Source organism: Botrytis deweyae (assembly GCF_014898535.1).
Source record: "Botrytis deweyae strain B1 chromosome Unknown BDEW_029, whole genome shotgun sequence".
NCBI classification, from domain to species: Eukaryota; Fungi; Ascomycota; class Leotiomycetes; order Helotiales; family Sclerotiniaceae; genus Botrytis; species Botrytis deweyae.
The window spans coordinates 411,800-429,368 of record NW_024066236.1 but is presented as its reverse complement, the minus strand read 5'-3'; the positions used below and the strand labels follow the sequence as shown (position 1 = coordinate 429,368).

Here is a 17,569-nt window from a genome sequence, read left to right as displayed (position 1 = left end):
GACTTGGAATAAGTTAGAGAAGTCAAGGAAAAAGGTTATCTTTCCGGTAGGATATCAATCCGATGGAGAATGGAAATTGGTAATGTTCCCCACTGTTGAAGCTCGTTGGGGGCGGGTTTTAAGGGTTTCCCTCTTTAAGAATAATTTCAAAGGCAATGCAGGATTCCGTATACCAAATATGAGAATGAGAGGAGATTCAAATCGACCGCTCTCTAGAGTTTGGTTCTCTGTATCTCTTCCGAGACTGAAAAGTTGGGATTGATAGTGAGAGAAAGCACAAAGTTCAATCGCACGAGGGAATGTCAAAAAGTAAATCGAAACATGTCAAGGCTGGAGTCTCTGAAGTTTGCCGCTATACCTTGAGCATACAATGGTGGTCCTTCAACAGTTGATGTAACCTTGGTTAGTACTAACTATATGGGGTCTACTCGAAAGGTAAGATCTTACGTTGATTGGTCAACTCAACGCCCCAATATTGCTGACGACAAGGGGGATGAAACGGGTACACAGGACCGCCGGAGTAACTACAGCCGGGCTTGGGCTAATAACCTTACATCAGTAAGGACCACCGGTGCGTAAGCCGACATGTAAGTATATAACACGGTGCGACGTGTTTTGAATACGTATTCAAAAATAAAGGCCGACAATCAGATATCCTGTAGTATCTCTTCATCAGTATATCTCAACTGGTACGAGCATACTATTTATATAGGACCACCAGAACTGCGGCTCTCGATTTTCTAGTCCGTACAGAAAGTCGCAAGATGTGAGGACCATTGATTGAAGACCACCAGAATATAAGTGGGCGCTCCAAGTGAGATAAATAGCACTCATGCCACTGGTGAGGAGACGTCCATTCAAATGTTCATTGTCTTGTCGCGTACTGCATTCATTGAACATAATCCATTGACTCCTTTCAATCATTCACATTTTCACAATGAGTGATCTTGTTGCATCCTCCTTCCAAGGTTTTATGACAAGCTCAGCTGGCAAGAACAGCATGATTTTAGATGACTGCTTGTATCCATCACCACAAAGATGGCATGAGAACACGCTTGAAGAGACACTCCCCAATGTCGACCCGATTGTATACTCATCTCGTACGAGCATGTCTTTTGATATCAACCACAACACGCCACTCTTCGATCTTAGCTTCATCGGTACACGATCTTGCCTAGAATTATCTCAAACCGGAAATGACATGCGTCTCATTGACTTCGGGTATGGGTATCAGCAACGTAACCTTGCCGTACAAACGATTCTCAGTCCCCAGTCGGACTACAATACTACTCGAGATCGACACCTGAAGATCGCCCCAGATCCAAGTTGTGAAAAAGCCTCCAGGGGCTCTAAGTCTCGCGGTACATACCACAGCAACCGTATTCTTTGTTCTTTCTCCAACTGTTCTTCGACCTTTGCACGTCGAGGAGATCTGGTTCGCCATCAGAAATCTCTTCATTGCCCCAAGACACCATGTATCTACTCGTCAATGGGCTGTTCATATCAGACTGGTCGACTTGACAAGATGAAGGAGCATACAAAGAAAAAGCATCCTACCATACCTCATTCCGATTGCGTAGGTGAGTTAGAAATGTCCGATCAAGAATCAAACAGAACAGGATGATTGAATTGTACCCAGATATAAGCAATCATCAACAGGCTAAAACCGAAAGTTCGTTACACTCTGAGATCTATCATTTGCCAGAAAGTGAGGTTGAATGGGTACCGGAAACATGCGATTTGAGCGCGTTTGTGTAGAAGAATAGCAACTTTGGAGCCGAAAGTACGGGAATGGAGTTTCCTATCCAGATCTGTGACGGATTGTGAAGCAGAGAATCTGGTCTATATTTTGGAGGTAGAAGAGGAGGACGGGTGGACTCGAGGATGGGTACAGCATGCAGGAACACCCCCGTTTGATCAATAGGGAAATGCGGTTTACCATTTACCAATGAATGGACATAAAAGTCTGATTTATATCTCCGAAGAAGTATGATTTTGCGAAAGCAAGATTGTTATAAATGTGAACTCGTGTATACTGAGAATCGTCGTGAATTGCAGTCCTGGTAATCAGATTCCTGATGCCGTTGATATGGAGTGACCTATTTCAGAACTTTATTAGTAGTATTGACATGAGAAAAGAGAGGGAGTCAATGATTTTCTTATCAATTCACTTTATGTCCATCATTTCCACCAGATAGGTAAAAAGCAAATAAATCTTGTCCCACCTCACCCTTACACCCTGTTTTCGAAGCAAACCACCAAGCAAACAAACTAACCTTTTCAAATCCTTCAATCCAATCACCCTCATAACATGAATGGCGAGAAGCAGGATTCCAAATCCCATTCTCATTCAAAAAGAAAAGACCAAAATTCTCCCAAAAATTAAAACAAGGAAGACACTGGGATTTGAACCCAGGACCATCTGGAATCTAGATTCTGAGAGCTGGAATCATATACGCTACCACTGCGCCATGCCTTCGATTATATATTATCTCAATTGATGGAATGGAAGCTGTTGTTTGAGTTCATGAAAATCAAGTGTTCTGTTGTGTTGAGTGAAGATGAGAAGGAAGGTTGTGTGGGGAAAAGGGAAAGCGGAAAGGGGCATGGTGACATGGTGACATGACGGCATAACCTTGAGTTTCGGGACAACACAGCTTAGCAGGTACCAAGGTTTCTTATCTACTTGGATAATTTGATGATTCGAAAACGACTTAGATTATAGATTTATTGCACTGATGAGGAATTTGATGATAAGTTTGTATGCGAAGGTCTGCAAGCATAGCATGATGATCACACAAGTACAGGATGGTAATGACGAAGGTGGTATAGGCTCATAGAAAGAGGGTAGATGTAATGTTGTATAGATTGATTTTAGCCAAACGATACAGAAAAAGCAAAAATATCAACGCCGCCCCGAGACTTATGTATATGTCTGGATATTTATTCCAGAAGCCTTCACCCACAAAAGTAAAAGACTAGATCTCATCTCGGAAAGCTCCTCATTTCTTTCCCTTCTTTCCTCTAGCTGCAGGTCCCATGGCAGCCTCTCTTCTTTTTTGTTCCCTCGCCAATTGCTCTGACTTTGCTTGCTCCTGTTCCTTGCGCTCTTCCTCTTCGGCCTGCGTAAAATTAGCATGATCTCAAAACAAAAAAAGGGGGGGTACAGTGGAACATACAGCCTTGCGTTCTGCTGCCAAGCGTCTCTCCTCTCTGACCTTTGCCAATCTTGCGAGATCGGCTTGAGCTTCATCAGTCTTTCCAGCAAGATGTAATCTTTGGTATGCTTCTCTCTTCTTTTGTGCCTCGATTGCCTCTCTTTCCTTGCGACTCAACTCTTGAGGTTTCTTGCCAACGCTCATCTTTGCAACGTCATCGGCAACTTCATCAACAGACTTTGGAGGTGCCTTGGCTTGATCTCTAGCAGCCTTACTATGATTGGGATTGACGGGCATGTCATCATCCTCACTCTCTTCTTCGCTGTCGGTTGGAAGATCACCAACTTGTGCAACTTTTTGGTTCTTCTTCTTGATAGCAGCTTCTTTCTTTGCTTTGGCAGCGGCGCGACGTTGTTCACGGGTCATCTCTTGCTTTTCTTCTTCCTCTTCCTCAGAAGATTCCTCCTCCGATTCCTCTTCTTCTTCTGAGGATGAATCATCGGCATTCTTTTCGCGGATTTCGTTTCCATTGGCGTCGAGAGGTCGAAGATCACGAGAGAAGTGTTTACCACCTATTGAGAAGTTCAAATCAGAATGTTCCACAACGTAGCACTAGTATTCATGATATTCTTACCTCCACGAGTGAACTTCTTGAATTTTCCACCTCTGCCACGTCCGGCTGGTCCTCCTGGAGCCATCTTGTATTTAGATAATGTCGAGAAAACCGAAAGTGGATTGTTTGATTTGAGGTTTATTGGCGTTGAAGATTTTATCGATTGCTAACGTCAAGGCAACTTTTTTATCTTGTGATGTCAGGTAAATGGGTGATGACTGATTGTGCTTTTAATCCATCCAGAAGATATCGATTTTAGTGCGGGGCACATACAAAACAAACCCCGCCGTACTACGAGTAATAAGAGTCTTTAGCTCAAAATACGGGAGACCTTGACCAATGAGGTAGTGAATGAATAAAATCATGCCAAAAGCCGACTGGCCGATGATTTAGAAGCTTAGATCAGTGCTAGTTTGGCGCCAATGCTCGCTTATATCACGTGATAATGAAAATTCGAATACAAGATAACCTCCAATCTTCAAGTTCGAGTTCCTCTTCTTTTTTTTCTCTTCATAAAACTAAAACTGATTCCTCAATATTCACTCTGGTCTTTTGTCTTTCAATGGCGGGATCTTGGAGGGGAAATTGCAGGATAGAAGAGAATCTTTTCGTTTACTTACCCTCCATCCTATGGCATGAGAATGCGTTGGGTCATGGAGAAATATAAAAAACGGGACATTTACATCCATTATTGTTACTTTCTTTATTGTTTTCAGAGCCGATTACAAATGGCATTGTCTTGGATTCAACGGCATGGTGCGCGCTATTGGATCAAGTTGTTGGGCTCATGCTCGTGTCGTCGTTGCCAATTTATTTGCTTTCAGACACCAAAATGGACAAAGAATGTTTGCAGCGCGAAGAAAAGAATTTTTAATTCTGGTCGCCAAATCCAGTCCCATATCTGCAACTTTCTCTTTGTTCACATCAGGTAAAAAGGATAATAACTGTACAATCAAGAAGGTTCAAATCAATCTTTCAATTATGACCATTTGCTATACCTTTCAATCATCCTCGAATCATACTCACCTATAGTCATTGTCGATTGCATTTCTTTCGAGACTCGTTTATACATCCAACATGTCCGCATGTCCAGCCTGCGACCGTCCCCTCGTGTTACCTCCTGCATTTGCATATATTGCTCTCAAATTCCCTCGAATTAGAGCCTCCCTCGATTGTGACCGCACATTACCGCGTTGCAAAGACTGCGATCGAGTAGCAGCAGAGAAACGAGCCGCTGATGCAATCCTCCCACCACCGTATTATATCAATCCTGTCGCGCAAATCAAGAAACAAATCGACTTGACGCAAGAATTGATCAAGGCAGGAGTGCGGCGAGAAGAACTGGAGATGGAACTTCCTGCTTTAATGAAAGAAGGTTTGTTAAGATTGCAGAATAGGGATGCAAATATACGAAGTGCCTGGCATGAGTATTGGGAGATTTGGGGATGGCAACAAGGACAACCTCGACACTGAAAGTGATTTGCGCTTGGGAGGTATGAGAATGGACATGAGCAACATGAGCAAGATTTGCCATATGAGACATGGAGTTCTATAATCAATCATTATTGAGCGGAGAATTTATATACATTTTTGAAGGACTTTAATATTTGGATGCTTGACTTGTTCTGTGAAGCAGATGCACCTGGTGGTTGTTCGTTGGTGGCTTGGACCTCAGGTACCAACTTTTGTAAGGGTACTGTTGCTGTCAAAAACTACTTCATAGCGCATGCGCCCACATTATTGAATGTCTGTGTGGACGGATAAGAAATCAATTTAGAGTAATGATAACATGTCAATCAATGTGAAGATATACATATTTTGAGTTGTGACGATGATCTTTGTCTAATGATGTTTAACAAAACCCCCTGAATATCTATTTCATTATTCATAGCCAAGAAATACCACGTACGTTGCTTCAGATGACGCAAATAAAGCAATTTCAGGGTTCTTCCAACAGCATTAATCCTCCTGGTCACTCACCATCGTAGGTAATAACCAACACCAAAACACCAAATCAACAACAATTACAATTCCACGTCTGTCAGATCAAAATGGCAGCATTTCTACGTGGAAAACAAGCAGGTATACAAAATGATTTATCCGCTGGTATATTGCCAGGTCTATTTGCGCCGGATGATCTAGATCGTTTCGGCATCAATTCTCAAATAGGGTATGTCCGGGTCTGTCGCCGTCGGAATCGAAGGCATTCAACTAACTTTTCGCCCTTTTAGTTCTCTTGCATTCGATCCGGTACAATCTCTACTTGCAGTGGGAACGAACGAAACGACATTCGGAAGCGGACAAATTTATATCTTTGGTCAGAAGAGGGTTCAAGTAAAGCTTACGTTACCCCGCCGAGCATCAGTCAAAACTTTACAATTTTGCGCCGATAGACTTATCAGTGTGGATTCCAAAAACGAAGTGATAGTATGGGATTTGGCAACGGCAAAGAAGTTGGCGGCTTACTCTCCGCCAGGAGTAGTGACAACCATTGTGACGGATCCTATGCTGGATTGGTGCTTGATCGGACTACAAACTGGAGATATTATCTGCTACGATTTGGATAGAGAGAAGCTTGCGCCATTGCGTCTTCCCAACTTCTGGCGTGAAATGAACCCACGATCGAGGTTATTAAGTTGCGTGTCTTTACTACTACATCCCAGAGATATTGGTCAGTTATTGATAGGATACACAGAAGGGGCTGTGATATACTCTTTCAAACAAAACAAACCCATCAAATACTTTCAATATGAAGTTCCAGCTGGAGCACCTGGCGGTAATGGAGATCCTATGGGAAAGAGTACGCCGAGGCAACCACGTCTTACACAAGCTCTATGGCATCCAACTGGAACATTCATTGCTACAGCGCATGATGATGCAAGCATTGTGTTTTGGGATCCAAAAGATGGCCGGATTATAATGGCTCGAACCTTACAAGATACACATGTAAACGTACCTGGCTCCCAACCGCAAGGCTCCGGTGATACCTTCTCGTTGAAGGGAGATTTTGCCAAAATAGCTTGGTGCTGCAAAGGAAACCCTGATGATACTGGTCTACTCATAGCTGGTGGAATTCCCACCACTATGCCTCACAAAGGATTGACATTTATGGAGCTGGGAGTAACTCCTGTTTATGCGACTTCCACTTGGCAAATTCTGACGGATCACTTTGATGGAAAACGTTCAAATTTCCTACCAATTCCTGTTGATGTGGATATAGCAGATTTTTGTCTCATTCCTCGTGCTTCTCCACATTTTGCCGGTGCTCAAGATCCTATCGCCGTTGTAGCACTTCTGACATCTGGTGAGCTAGTTACATTAAGTTTCCCTAGTGGTCATCCTATTTCACCCACCAACCAACTCCACCCTTCTCTTACATTTGTTCATCCTTTCGTCAATTTCGTGACTGTATCTGCCGTTGAACGTGGACGATGGCTCGGCATGACAGAAACTCGAGCAATAGGTCCTCAACTTCTGAAAGGAGGGGCCGAGGGAGTAAAGCATTTACGGAGATATGAAGCTCGTAATATTATTCAGACGGCTCACGGTGATGGTACAGTACGAATTTGGGACGCTGGTCATGGGGATGAATTAGAAAACTCGGGCATGCTACAAGTCGATGTGGCCAGAGCTGTTGCGGGTGTTGAATTTGTCAATATCTCTGCTGTCAATATGGCTTCAAGTACTGGGGAACTGTGTGTTGGAACAGCAGCTGGTGAAGTCGTGGTGTATAGGTGGGGTGGCAATAGAGCCTATGGTAGCGAGCAACCGGCAAACGAGAGGCAGCCAGGAGGTATCACGGATATTTCTGTTCGTGCAGAGCCGTCTCTCAAGGAAGGTCTGCAGCCATTCATCCTTTATGACATGGCACAAGGACCCATAAGTGCGATCCGTATGTCAGACGTGGGATTTGTGGGAGTTGGGTCTGAAGGTGGAATCTTCTCAATCATCGATCTCCGAGGGCCATCGGTCATCTTCACCACTGCAATGAGTGACTTCATCAAACAAGATAAAAGAAGCAGTTTCATGAGAAAGGGGAGTAGCCAAACTGCTGCCAAACCGGAGTGGCCCGTATGTATTGAATTCGGAGTCATGACACTAGATGATGATAAATACTCCAGCATTGCTTGTTTCGTGGGAACAAACAATGGTAAGGTCGCCACATTCAAAATCTTACCACAACAAAATGGTGGATATACAGCTCAGTTAGCCGGAGTAACCTCTTGCTCCGATAAGGTAATTTCGATTACACCCATTGTAGCTGAAACAGGAAAACCTGCATCAGCAACAGGTCCTATCGTAGCTGCACTCCGCAATGGACAGCAAACACACGGTGCCCTTGTAGTTGGTAAGTTCACTATAATCATGGTTGCTATTGACCTCCTTTCCTATGTGAGGAGGTCAGTATCTTCTAAACCTTTCGGTCAATCCTTTCTTGGCTGAGTTTCTTATTCCAAATAATATAATACTAACAATCCTATAGTTACTCAAACTGAAGCTCGCATATTCAAACCCTCCAGCGCCAAAGGTGCTCACAAAACCTTTGATGATGTCTTTTGTGATTCTGCTACCGTAACCGAATTCGAACTTCACGGTTTCGCTCTCGTCGGAGTATTTGGTGATGGAACAGCTCGCGCTTACTCGCTCCCAGCACTCAAAGAAATTGGCTCATCGAAACTGGACATGCTGGACAAAACCCGCTCATCGAATAGTGTCGTCACACCCGCTGGGGATATTATTGGTTGGACTGGTCCAAGTGAGATAGCAATGGTTAATGTCTGGGGAACCGGACTTCCACTTGGAAGAAGTCAAGATAAATTGTTCAATCCTGAAGCATTGATTCCTCCTCGTCCCACGATCTCAAACCTCCAATGGATATCCGGAACTCAATATGTCTCTCCCACTGATCTCGATCTTTTAATCGGTGGTCCTGATCGTCCACCTAGCAAACGTATGCTTGCCGCTTCGGCTGAGGAGGAACGATTAGCTCGGAGTGCTGGAGGTGGAGCTGGACCTAGTGGGAGTCAAGAGGGGTGGGGCGATTACATGACTAGACAACTCAATGAGAGGACGGAGAAGCTTAATATCATGGGAGATAATTTGGATAAGGTACAAGAGAATAGTGCGGGGTGGGCGGATGACGTCAGTAAGTATGTCAATAAACAGAAGAGGAGCATGTTGTTGGGTGGAATTACTGGGAAATGGTTTTAACGGACAATGAAATGGATGGTACGGGCAGATGGGTGTATTGAATGGGCGTTCTTGGGGTTTATTGAATACCTGGCTTGGCAATACCTCGAAGATACTGACAGAAAATCGAGTTTCTGAAGTATACGAGCGTATGAAGGATGGGCGTTAAGACTAGTGAGTTTAACTTCATGTCTCATATGACATCTCATTTTAACGGAAATTTATTGCATTTTGACGTATGAATTCAAAACCTATGCAACTATCAATGTTGTGAATACTATTGATATTTAATCTGGGTTCTGGGTGAGAAGGGTGTTGGGTGTAGACACCCCGCTCCAGCTGTCTAAGTCCGCTCAACATCGTTGCAGTCAAAAATTGATCAACTGTCTTCAGGTTCATGTATCTACCCAATGAATTATTTCTATGAAAGTTTCATAATGTAATAACGAGTGACGTTACATCTGGCTTGGTTTTGGCCAAACATGCGGTGGGCTAGTTAGCACAAGCTAAGCGACAACTGGCTGAAAAGTGGAGAAGGCGGAAGACCAAAGACCCCCGGCAGGATGATTTCAGGGTTAATGTTGGGGCCGAGTCCGAGAAATAGAGTTGAATGATGAACGGAGGGTCTGATGAATGTCTAATAAGGGTCTGATATTGGGCGTAATTCATTTAGGCTTCTACTAAGAAGGCCAGTAGGTCTGAGATATTTTTAGATGTGGGTGTGTCTTTGTGTGGATTTGAATTGGAGTGTTTGTAAGGTTACTTGAGAGTTGAGTTGGAGCGCGAGTTGCGCACATTGAGAGCCGGTTACAGCATTTAGGGTGTATAGATCGAGTAAAGCCTTAGAGAAAGTCGGAGAAAATGAGATGCAAAAATATCGATTGCAACAGAATTGCATAGAATTTTCCAAGATGTTTTCACCATGAAAATGAAATGGGCATTCATTCAAACCACATGCTGCCTAGCAGGTCTCGCGGTGAGAAACCCACCAGTGGGTACATGGATTCACGGGACACTTCCCAACTTTCGAAATTTCTAATAAATTCATTCTTCAATTGTTTGATATCAATACTTATAACTTGATTGTTTCAAATCCATTGAATGAATGTAATAAATTTGAAGATGTTTGGTTTGATATATCAAGAGATATTCACAAGTCCGATTTTGTGGTGTCCTGTCAATCCGTACACCCACTGGTGACCTCATGACCCTCTTATTATACATCGCCACGGCAATATCTAGACCTCTGTGATATTTTTAGCACAAAAAAATGTTAATGGACAGGTATGATGGTGATAGCTTGTGAATGTGGCATGGTCAAAGGTTGATGATCGAGAAGTTCTCCAACAAATAGTTGCGTGATTGAGTTGAAATTTTCATATTTATATAGTCCTTTTCTTGCTCATCTTAATTCTAATCATCTCACATCAACCCCATCAATTTCATTACATTCTAAAAGTTTCCATCTGCACAAGACTCAAGTGTCTTCCAAACGTCTCTCGAAATCATAGAAACAAGTCCCCCTCTACTAAACAATAAACATGAATAGCGAGAAGTCCAAGAACTCCGGGAACTCCGGGAAGCCCAAGAACTCCGGGAAACGCGTCTCGTTCGCTGTCGGCACCAACGAAGACAAAAGCAAGCCAGTCCAAAGTGGAGGCAAGAGAAGTTTATCGAGTACCCAACCTGCCACAGAGGATGATAATACGAAGAAGAAGTCGAGCAAGCGCTGAAATTGAGGAAAGAGATTTCGTTGCTTCATTTTGATGTAGATCTAAGCACGGGGTTTGAAGCTTGGAGGTTAGATATGGTGAGATTTGATATCTTACAAATTTGGTGTTCAGGCGTTTTGGTGTTTCGTTGCTAGCTGGCTGGCTGGCTGGTTGGCTGGGCTTGACTTGGGAATACTCCAGATTAAATTGAATCATTGAATGATTAATAGATACACAAGACGAAATCGAATCTTCTGAATCCATTGGCTGTTTTTATTCTCGTGATATTTCCCGTCTTGAGTGAAAATAATGATATATATTTGCTGCGATATCTAGACAATCTTCTGTCAGTGCCATCATGAATTTTTGGTGTGAAAATAAGAGTCAAACAATTGCCCTTATATAGAGAAGGCATTGCAAAAATGAAGGTTCTCAATAAGTTCGGAATGTGAATAGGACCTTGGTTGTGATGAGATGCGGATTCAATGCTCAAGGTGGGAACAATATTGAGAGGTAACTGTGAATACTTCAATGTCAGATCCATGAATAGTTCCGCAGGCTAGATATGTACCTATCGCTGGTTAAAAAAACGCTGCTAATCACCCAAAGAGATGTGTAAGGATTACCTCCAAAAGACCGAGTTCTTCTCCAGTCTCATATCTTTAACGTACTCCACAACTCGTCATTCTTACGCACTTCATCGACGTTACATTCTATCTACTATGCATCTCCTTCCGTTGTCTACATTTCAGAGATTGGCATAAATTAATTTTCTTCACCCTTTGTAAAACAAGTAAACTAGCCATCTCTTTTTCATTTACTTTCCACCATCGATCCACATTCAACAAGCTCTCTTGTGGTCGCTTTTTTCGAGATTCTTATGCCCCATTTCTTGGCCCATCGACTACTGTTAAAGGAGAATTTCCATTCACGAATCATCAGCACGAGTCTTGATCTTAATTGCAATCGCAAATTTTTATTTCCTTGAAACCTAACTAAGTACCCACCGCAAGAACGTCAATTCCCATTCATATCTGCACTTTAGTAGGAAGATTTCTCAGTCGAGAACATCAAACTAAAACCTACAATGAAATGAAAAGAAAAAGAACCCCGTCTTGCAACTATCGCACCACTAAATTAAATAAACCTTTGCTTGATCAATAATATCCTTCCCATCATCAAGTCCATACCGACTTCCGGATACCCATATGCATAAGTAAAGAGGAGGAAACTGTGAAAACTCAATCCCTCGAAAAAGAATTCGAGATGAGATCAAAGTCCTAAGAAGTGAAAGTACAAGTCCTATTCCCAAATCCCTCATAAACCAATTGCCATAGCAATCAGCGAGCAGAGAAAGATTGAGAAATCATAAGATCAGGGATCCGAAGATCGAAAAGTCGTAATAAAACAAAATGAAGAAGTAAAATGGTTTCGAGATCAAGGACAAGGGTCAAAGATCGTGTTGGTGATGGAGTGATGCAAGTACTTAAATGTACCACATGCCAGTGCGGAGCTTCGAGATGACTCCCGAATCAACCTTATCATTTTGGTTGACTTGTCCCAAAGGAAGGAGTGGAACATCTTCAACTACCAGCTGGCTTGACCCAGTTTGACTAGAGGGTGCCTTACCAGCAACTCTATCCTGAGCTTCCTTTGCCTGCTTCTCGAGGAATTTCTCTCCACCACGAGGTCCTGCACTATGGCCCTTAGCTTCATGAGCACGAGCACGGTTAGAAGCCAAATGTGCGTAGTAGACGGCGGGATCTGAGAAGGAATTAGTATAAATAAAAGGTGTGAGAATTTAGAAACTTACACAAGGAGACAGGAGTGGTAGAACGCATGTATTGATAACAATGCTGATAAACCATTCTTTGAAAATCATTTACTGGAACTTTTGCTTCATCCATGATGACCTGGTAGTGAACTGGACGAGCAGTTCCTTGAATTGCCGAGTGAGAACTCAAGTAAAAGTCGTACTCGAAAGGATGAGTGATGTCTCGCTCGACAAGTGTACCTGGAAGTGCGTTTCCGTTCTTGTCACCAGCGGCCATGTCATTGTCTTTGGGGAAGAATCGTAAATGATGTCTCTTGGTGCACACCGTCACAGTCCAGCGAATCTAAGAGTTGTTAGAAAGAGACCATCAAGAATCGAGAAGTTCAAACACTTACAGCTGCGGCTTTGGAGCCAAATGCCTTCTCGAGGGCGATCTTCATGTTCTTAACCTCTTGGTTAATGACATGTTCGAATTGACCTTCGGAAACACCATCTCTGAAGTAATAAATGTGCAACGGTCCAGATCCCTTGCCAACTTTGGCGACCCATTCTTTGAACAGTGGAATTAGCATTGAGTTAATATTATCAGGCGAGATCATTTCAACACGCTGTCCGTTGGTTTGAACCGCAGCAGCATATCTACATGCAGTAGAGTCCATTGACATTGTCAAACAAGCCATGGAGGACTGTGGAGATCCTGGTGTGGCGTGAGAGACATCCGCACCAATGACCATTGTTGCACGGGGAAAGAAGGGCTTTGGTGGCTTCGTATCCGCAACCTTGCATGTCGTGCCACCGAGCTTTGCATTCACCTTCATACAAACGTTGGAGCAATATTGAGGTTGCGCCTTGGCAACATGAGCAACGTTCATCACTATGATCTGTTAGTCAATGGTCTTTGAATAGGAGTGTCACACTTACTCTGGGACATCATCGCAAAGCGACACTCATTGTTCTTCTTGAAGCGTTCGTACATGAAAGAATTTCGATCAGGTAAAATGAAGAACAAAATTTGAGGGATTTGCTTAGCTTGTTGGCCAGCAGCATTGCGAACGTTTAGAACTCCCTCGGCGATCTTATCTGGAGCACCAGAGATCTTCATGATTACGGGAGTCTTATTAGTGACTCTACCACCATGGCCAATGTAAGTCTGAATGAACACCTGGAGGAAATTCTTGACAGCAGGTTCCTGGATACAGTTGTCAACGATTGCAACACCCCAAGAGACTAATGGTTCTGGATTGGCATATAGGAACTTCTTGCCACGCAAGTCCCAACGTCCGGATGTCTTGGGGTCAATAGTAGCCCTATCGAATTGAACTACTGGATTTTGAAGTAGACGAGCTTGAGTCTGAAGTTATGTAAGTGACTGTATAGTAAAGTTTATTACAAGGGAGAGTAACTTACCATGGTCATGGTTCGGTCAATCTTGAAACCATAATGAGCGAGATAAGGATCCTCGTTCCATTTCAACATGCCAAGACCATGCTCAATCGATTGAATGCGGACCTTTGGTCTGGTGACTGCAAACTTGATCATGGAGGAGGTCTGATTGGGGTCCAGCTTATACTGGTACTTTTGACTCGGGGCCAAAGTGCATACTTCCATGGGGAAGAAGCCTGCTCTCTCAGTCTCGATCAAAGGAGCCCACCAGTACTTAAGGTTAATATTATATTTAGACTTGAAGTAATTGTAGATGGACGTCTCCTTTCCAGTATCCTTGGGAGTGAAGAAATGATTCTTAGAATTGACGCCATCAGCGGCATATGCGGGCTCATGACGGAAAGTGAATCTCTTCACGGTATAGATCTTCGGGTCTAAAATCAAAGGTTAGTAATATCCATTTGCGAGTGGTGAGAAACAACATACCATCTGTCTTGCCGTGATGCTTCAAAGTGAACTTCAATTTCTTCATCTTTTCAAGTGTCAAGAATTCCGCAGACTTCTCGAGTCTACCATTTGGCATGACTCTCTGCTCAGGTCTTAGATGCTTTCTGAAGAGATCATAATCCAGTGATTTGTTCCTAGGAACACTGCACAAGTTACGGGCAGCCTGCATGAAGTCTTGTGATGTCCAGAATGTGCCATTGGCAACATCGACATTGACTGCCAAGCCACGGATAGCAGGACCCTTCTCATTTACATGGTTGCAAAGGCGAATTGATTGATAGACACCCTTCATGGCCTCAATGGTAATGTCCAAAGGACAACGGTCAACGCCACGAGCGAAGAAGCTACGCTTCTGAACAACGTATTTCTCACTGGGCCATTGACGGATCATATGATCAAGGAAGTCTATCATGAGAGTTAGTTACATTCATGGGGGCTGCACCAACAAGACTTACTGATAGCGCAAAGAACATTGTTGTCAAAATCGCATTCCTTATTAAGATAGGCGTGCAAAGAAGCCATTCTGATGGTGGTTGTTTGCTTGATTGTGCAATAAATCATGCGGTCGGGGTCTCCACCTGGTTTGCCAGCCTCGAGATCAAGATCAACGAGAATGCGGAATTCACCACGGGCCAATGGATTTGAGCACCTAATACATATAAGCAAGGGGTGAATTGTGAGTTGGAGTGAGCAAAATACTTACCATGCAATCTTATTACCATCCCAGAGCCAAAACTTGCCATGCTTTGCCAGCTCTCTCTGGACGGTCCTGGATTCCCAAACCTTCTTGATGAGTCCCATCTTTTCAGCACCTTTACCAACCAAGACCTTGATATCTGTTAGTATTTGAAAGGTGAGCCATGCGAGTATCTCGATACTTACATCAAACTGGTAGACGTCCTTGTTTGGAGCGTCCACGACTTTGAACTGGTTCACACGAATGTTGATTGCCTTTCCCTGAGAGTTGTAGCCTGGGCGAGCTGGAAGAAGCGTCTCGGGGGCCATGTCATACTGTTTGAAATCAGTTTCACGTTTGAAGAAATGGTTTTGTTCCATTTTTGCAGTTTATCGAGTTTGTGAAAAAAGTGAGAGGAAAAGAGAAAACGCGGATACAGATGAGGATGTTTGAAGGGTAAAGATATGAGGTGAGAAAGCAAGTCAGAAGTGCTGGCTGAAAAGTCAACCTGCAGTAAAGACTCGTGAATGTGGTAGATTTGATTGTGCTTGTAGTAGTTGGAAGGGATAGTGATATGTTTTGATATGTGTGAGGGTTAAAGATGGTTGAAGGAGGAGTAAAGAGTTGAAAGGGTTGGAGTGTTTGGTTGTAAGAGAGATGGGGATTGAGGGCAGAGGAGAACTCTTTTGTAGCCAGTAGATTGGAGCTAGTGGAAGGGGGGAAAGAAAGAGAAAGAGCGCTAATGCCCTGACGAAGTGAATCCTGTCCAAACCTGGTTGGTCATAGAAGGGGGTATGACTGTGCATGGAAATGGGTCACTGCCTTTCAATTTCCCCTCACTCCTTCCAGGAATAGTAGGAATTCAATCAAGCAACTAGCGCGGGGGGGGGGGGTTTGAATGGGTAAGATGTCGGGGAGTGACAAGATAAGGAGGGGTAAAAAGTGAGAAATGAAGGTTGATGGACAGGTACAACAGCCTGTTGACCTCAGCTGCGAGTGGGAACAGCGAGGTTGAAACCATCAAGTTAAGAAATGAATGTAGTGCAGGAATCCAACCACAGATGACTCGCATCACAACACCAAGCAGCTTGGCATACTTCCTTGAAGCAGCAACTGCTTCCACATAGATTGTAAAAACACCATGGCCAAACAGACAGATAAAGCAAATATGCTACTTACGTTTTCACGATAAGAGGGAAGCTCGCAACGCAACTTTCTGGTCTCGTCCTGCTTCGGGTCTCTCGCGGGATCATAACCAGGACCACGCGGAAATGGATTTTGGCGTGGGTCATTTGGTCCGTCAACTTGAGGAATGCCTGATGATTTGGTTTGTTGTCCACCAGCGACTGATTGTGATACTGAAGGAAGTGATTGCTGCTGACCAGGATTTCCAGCCGATGAAGGTGGACCCTGACCGCGACGCTGCTGTTGACCAGCACCCATGATGTCGGTTTTGATGGCGTCTGTAATTTGAGAAGCAGTGTGTTAGTAATTGCTATGTATGGCAAGAAAAACTCGACCGAAGGGGATGGATGGCTTGAAAAAGATAATGGTAAAGACTTGGATCGTGAAAGTGATATGAAATTGATAGATCGTCGTGGGGGTAGGTAACAAAGGGAGGAAGATGTCAGATTGTGAAAATAGCGACGGCGAGAACAAGATCGGGAGCAAGTGACAAGGATGGCAAAAAATAATCAATCTGTTTTGACTCACCAAAAGTTGATCACCGTTGAGGATTGTTGTTTTGGTTTGGCTGTAATTGTGCGAGGCAACAACCAGAGATTGTGGCAGTAAAGCTGTGAATTGGAATTAGCTTGTGCGAAACATGGAAATCTAATTAATAACAAATTTGGGATGAAATTGACGGTTGAATAGATATCAGATAGGAAGGGAAAGATTGTTGCGATGGATGAGAGTGGTCTTTGAAGTTGAGAAGCTGGGTTGTCAGGAAAAGCAAGCAACCCCAGCGGTCAAGAGAGCAAACAAACGCGACTTCACCTGAAAATAGATTTTCAAGTCCACTTCAAGCAGAAGGACAAACCAATTCGATTCTTGAAGGGAAATAATTACTTACTTGTAGTTTGTTGTGTAGATCGATAGAAACTATTGTGTAGAAGAGAAAATTGATGTGGTAGATAGAAAGGTTGTTGTTGTTGTTGTGGGAAAAAGAATCGAAGAACGAGAGGCGACAGCGAGACTAAGTCAACGTAGATTTGGATTTGGCGCTAGTGGGATGGAAGTCAATTGGAAATTGGAAGGAGCCGAGAGGGTACCTTCACTTTTTTGATTGGAGGAAAGACACTCTACAAGTGAATTAAAGCTCAAAGCAGAGGTGAGATATGAGATGAGACTCTTCTTTGCCCATTAGATTCGAGTGAGGAAAGATGAAAGAGAAATTTAAATTGATCTGTGACGAAAAATGAAGCCCAAATATTATCATGAGCCAGCAATCAAGTGTCATTCATGAGTCAAGTTAATACCTTGAAGCAATTTGAATCGTTGTATATTGCACACACCAAAGATTCATAATTATGGCATTAATTGGTTCGCCTCCTC

The 17,569-nt window shown here is 43.4% G+C and overlaps 5 protein-coding genes across 5 annotated transcripts; 3 read left to right on the top strand and 2 right to left on the bottom strand.

The window, feature by feature from the left end:
- Positions 1-937: 937 nt before the first annotated feature.
- On the top strand, positions 938-1,758 carry EAE98_009666 (uncharacterized protein; the record flags this gene model as incomplete). The annotated part of the gene is made up of 2 exons (XM_038957287.1): positions 938-1,580; positions 1,640-1,758. The coding sequence occupies 2 exons, from the start codon at positions 938-940 to the stop codon at positions 1,756-1,758; spliced, it is 762 nt and encodes a 253-aa protein (XP_038806480.1).
- Positions 1,759-3,002: 1,244 nt separating this feature from the next.
- Positions 3,003-3,856, bottom strand: EAE98_009665 (uncharacterized protein; the record flags this gene model as incomplete). The annotated part of the gene is made up of 3 exons (XM_038957286.1): positions 3,003-3,122; positions 3,180-3,730; positions 3,793-3,856. The coding sequence occupies 3 exons, from the start codon at positions 3,854-3,856 to the stop codon at positions 3,003-3,005; spliced, it is 735 nt and encodes a 244-aa protein (XP_038806479.1).
- A 992-nt stretch (positions 3,857-4,848) lies between these two features.
- Positions 4,849-5,244, top strand: EAE98_009664 (uncharacterized protein; the record flags this gene model as incomplete). Its single annotated transcript, XM_038957285.1, has 1 exon — positions 4,849-5,244. One exon carries the CDS (start codon positions 4,849-4,851, stop codon positions 5,242-5,244), a length of 396 nt encoding a protein of 131 aa, XP_038806478.1.
- Positions 5,245-5,658: 414 nt separating this feature from the next.
- On the top strand, positions 5,659-9,255 carry EAE98_009663 (uncharacterized protein). Its single transcript, XM_038957284.1, has 3 exons — positions 5,659-5,941; positions 6,003-8,119; positions 8,255-9,255. The coding sequence occupies exons 1-3, from the start codon at positions 5,823-5,825 to the stop codon at positions 8,980-8,982; spliced, it is 2,964 nt and encodes a 987-aa protein (XP_038806477.1). The 5' UTR covers positions 5,659-5,822; the 3' UTR covers positions 8,983-9,255.
- Positions 9,256-12,159: 2,904 nt separating this feature from the next.
- Positions 12,160-16,456, bottom strand: EAE98_009662 (uncharacterized protein; the record flags this gene model as incomplete). The annotated part of the gene is made up of 10 exons (XM_038957283.1): positions 12,160-12,437; positions 12,487-12,790; positions 12,843-13,321; positions 13,369-13,798; positions 13,855-14,264; positions 14,317-14,742; positions 14,793-14,986; positions 15,041-15,165; positions 15,220-15,348; positions 16,193-16,456. The coding sequence occupies 10 exons, from the start codon at positions 16,454-16,456 to the stop codon at positions 12,160-12,162; spliced, it is 3,039 nt and encodes a 1,012-aa protein (XP_038806476.1).
- Positions 16,457-17,569: the final 1,113 nt, after the last annotated feature.

Excerpts from the sequence above, each read along its gene's own strand:
- EAE98_009663 (XM_038957284.1), top strand. The coding sequence starts at position 5,823 with ATGGCAGCATTTCTACGTGGAAAACAAGCAGGTATACAAAATGATTTA. Across the intron at positions 5,942-6,002 it reads GGCATCAATTCTCAAATAGG|TTCTCTTGCATTCGATCCGG; the intron begins GTATGTCCGGGT and ends TCGCCCTTTTAG. Across the intron at positions 8,120-8,254 it reads ACACGGTGCCCTTGTAGTTG|TTACTCAAACTGAAGCTCGC; the intron begins GTAAGTTCACTA and ends ACAATCCTATAG.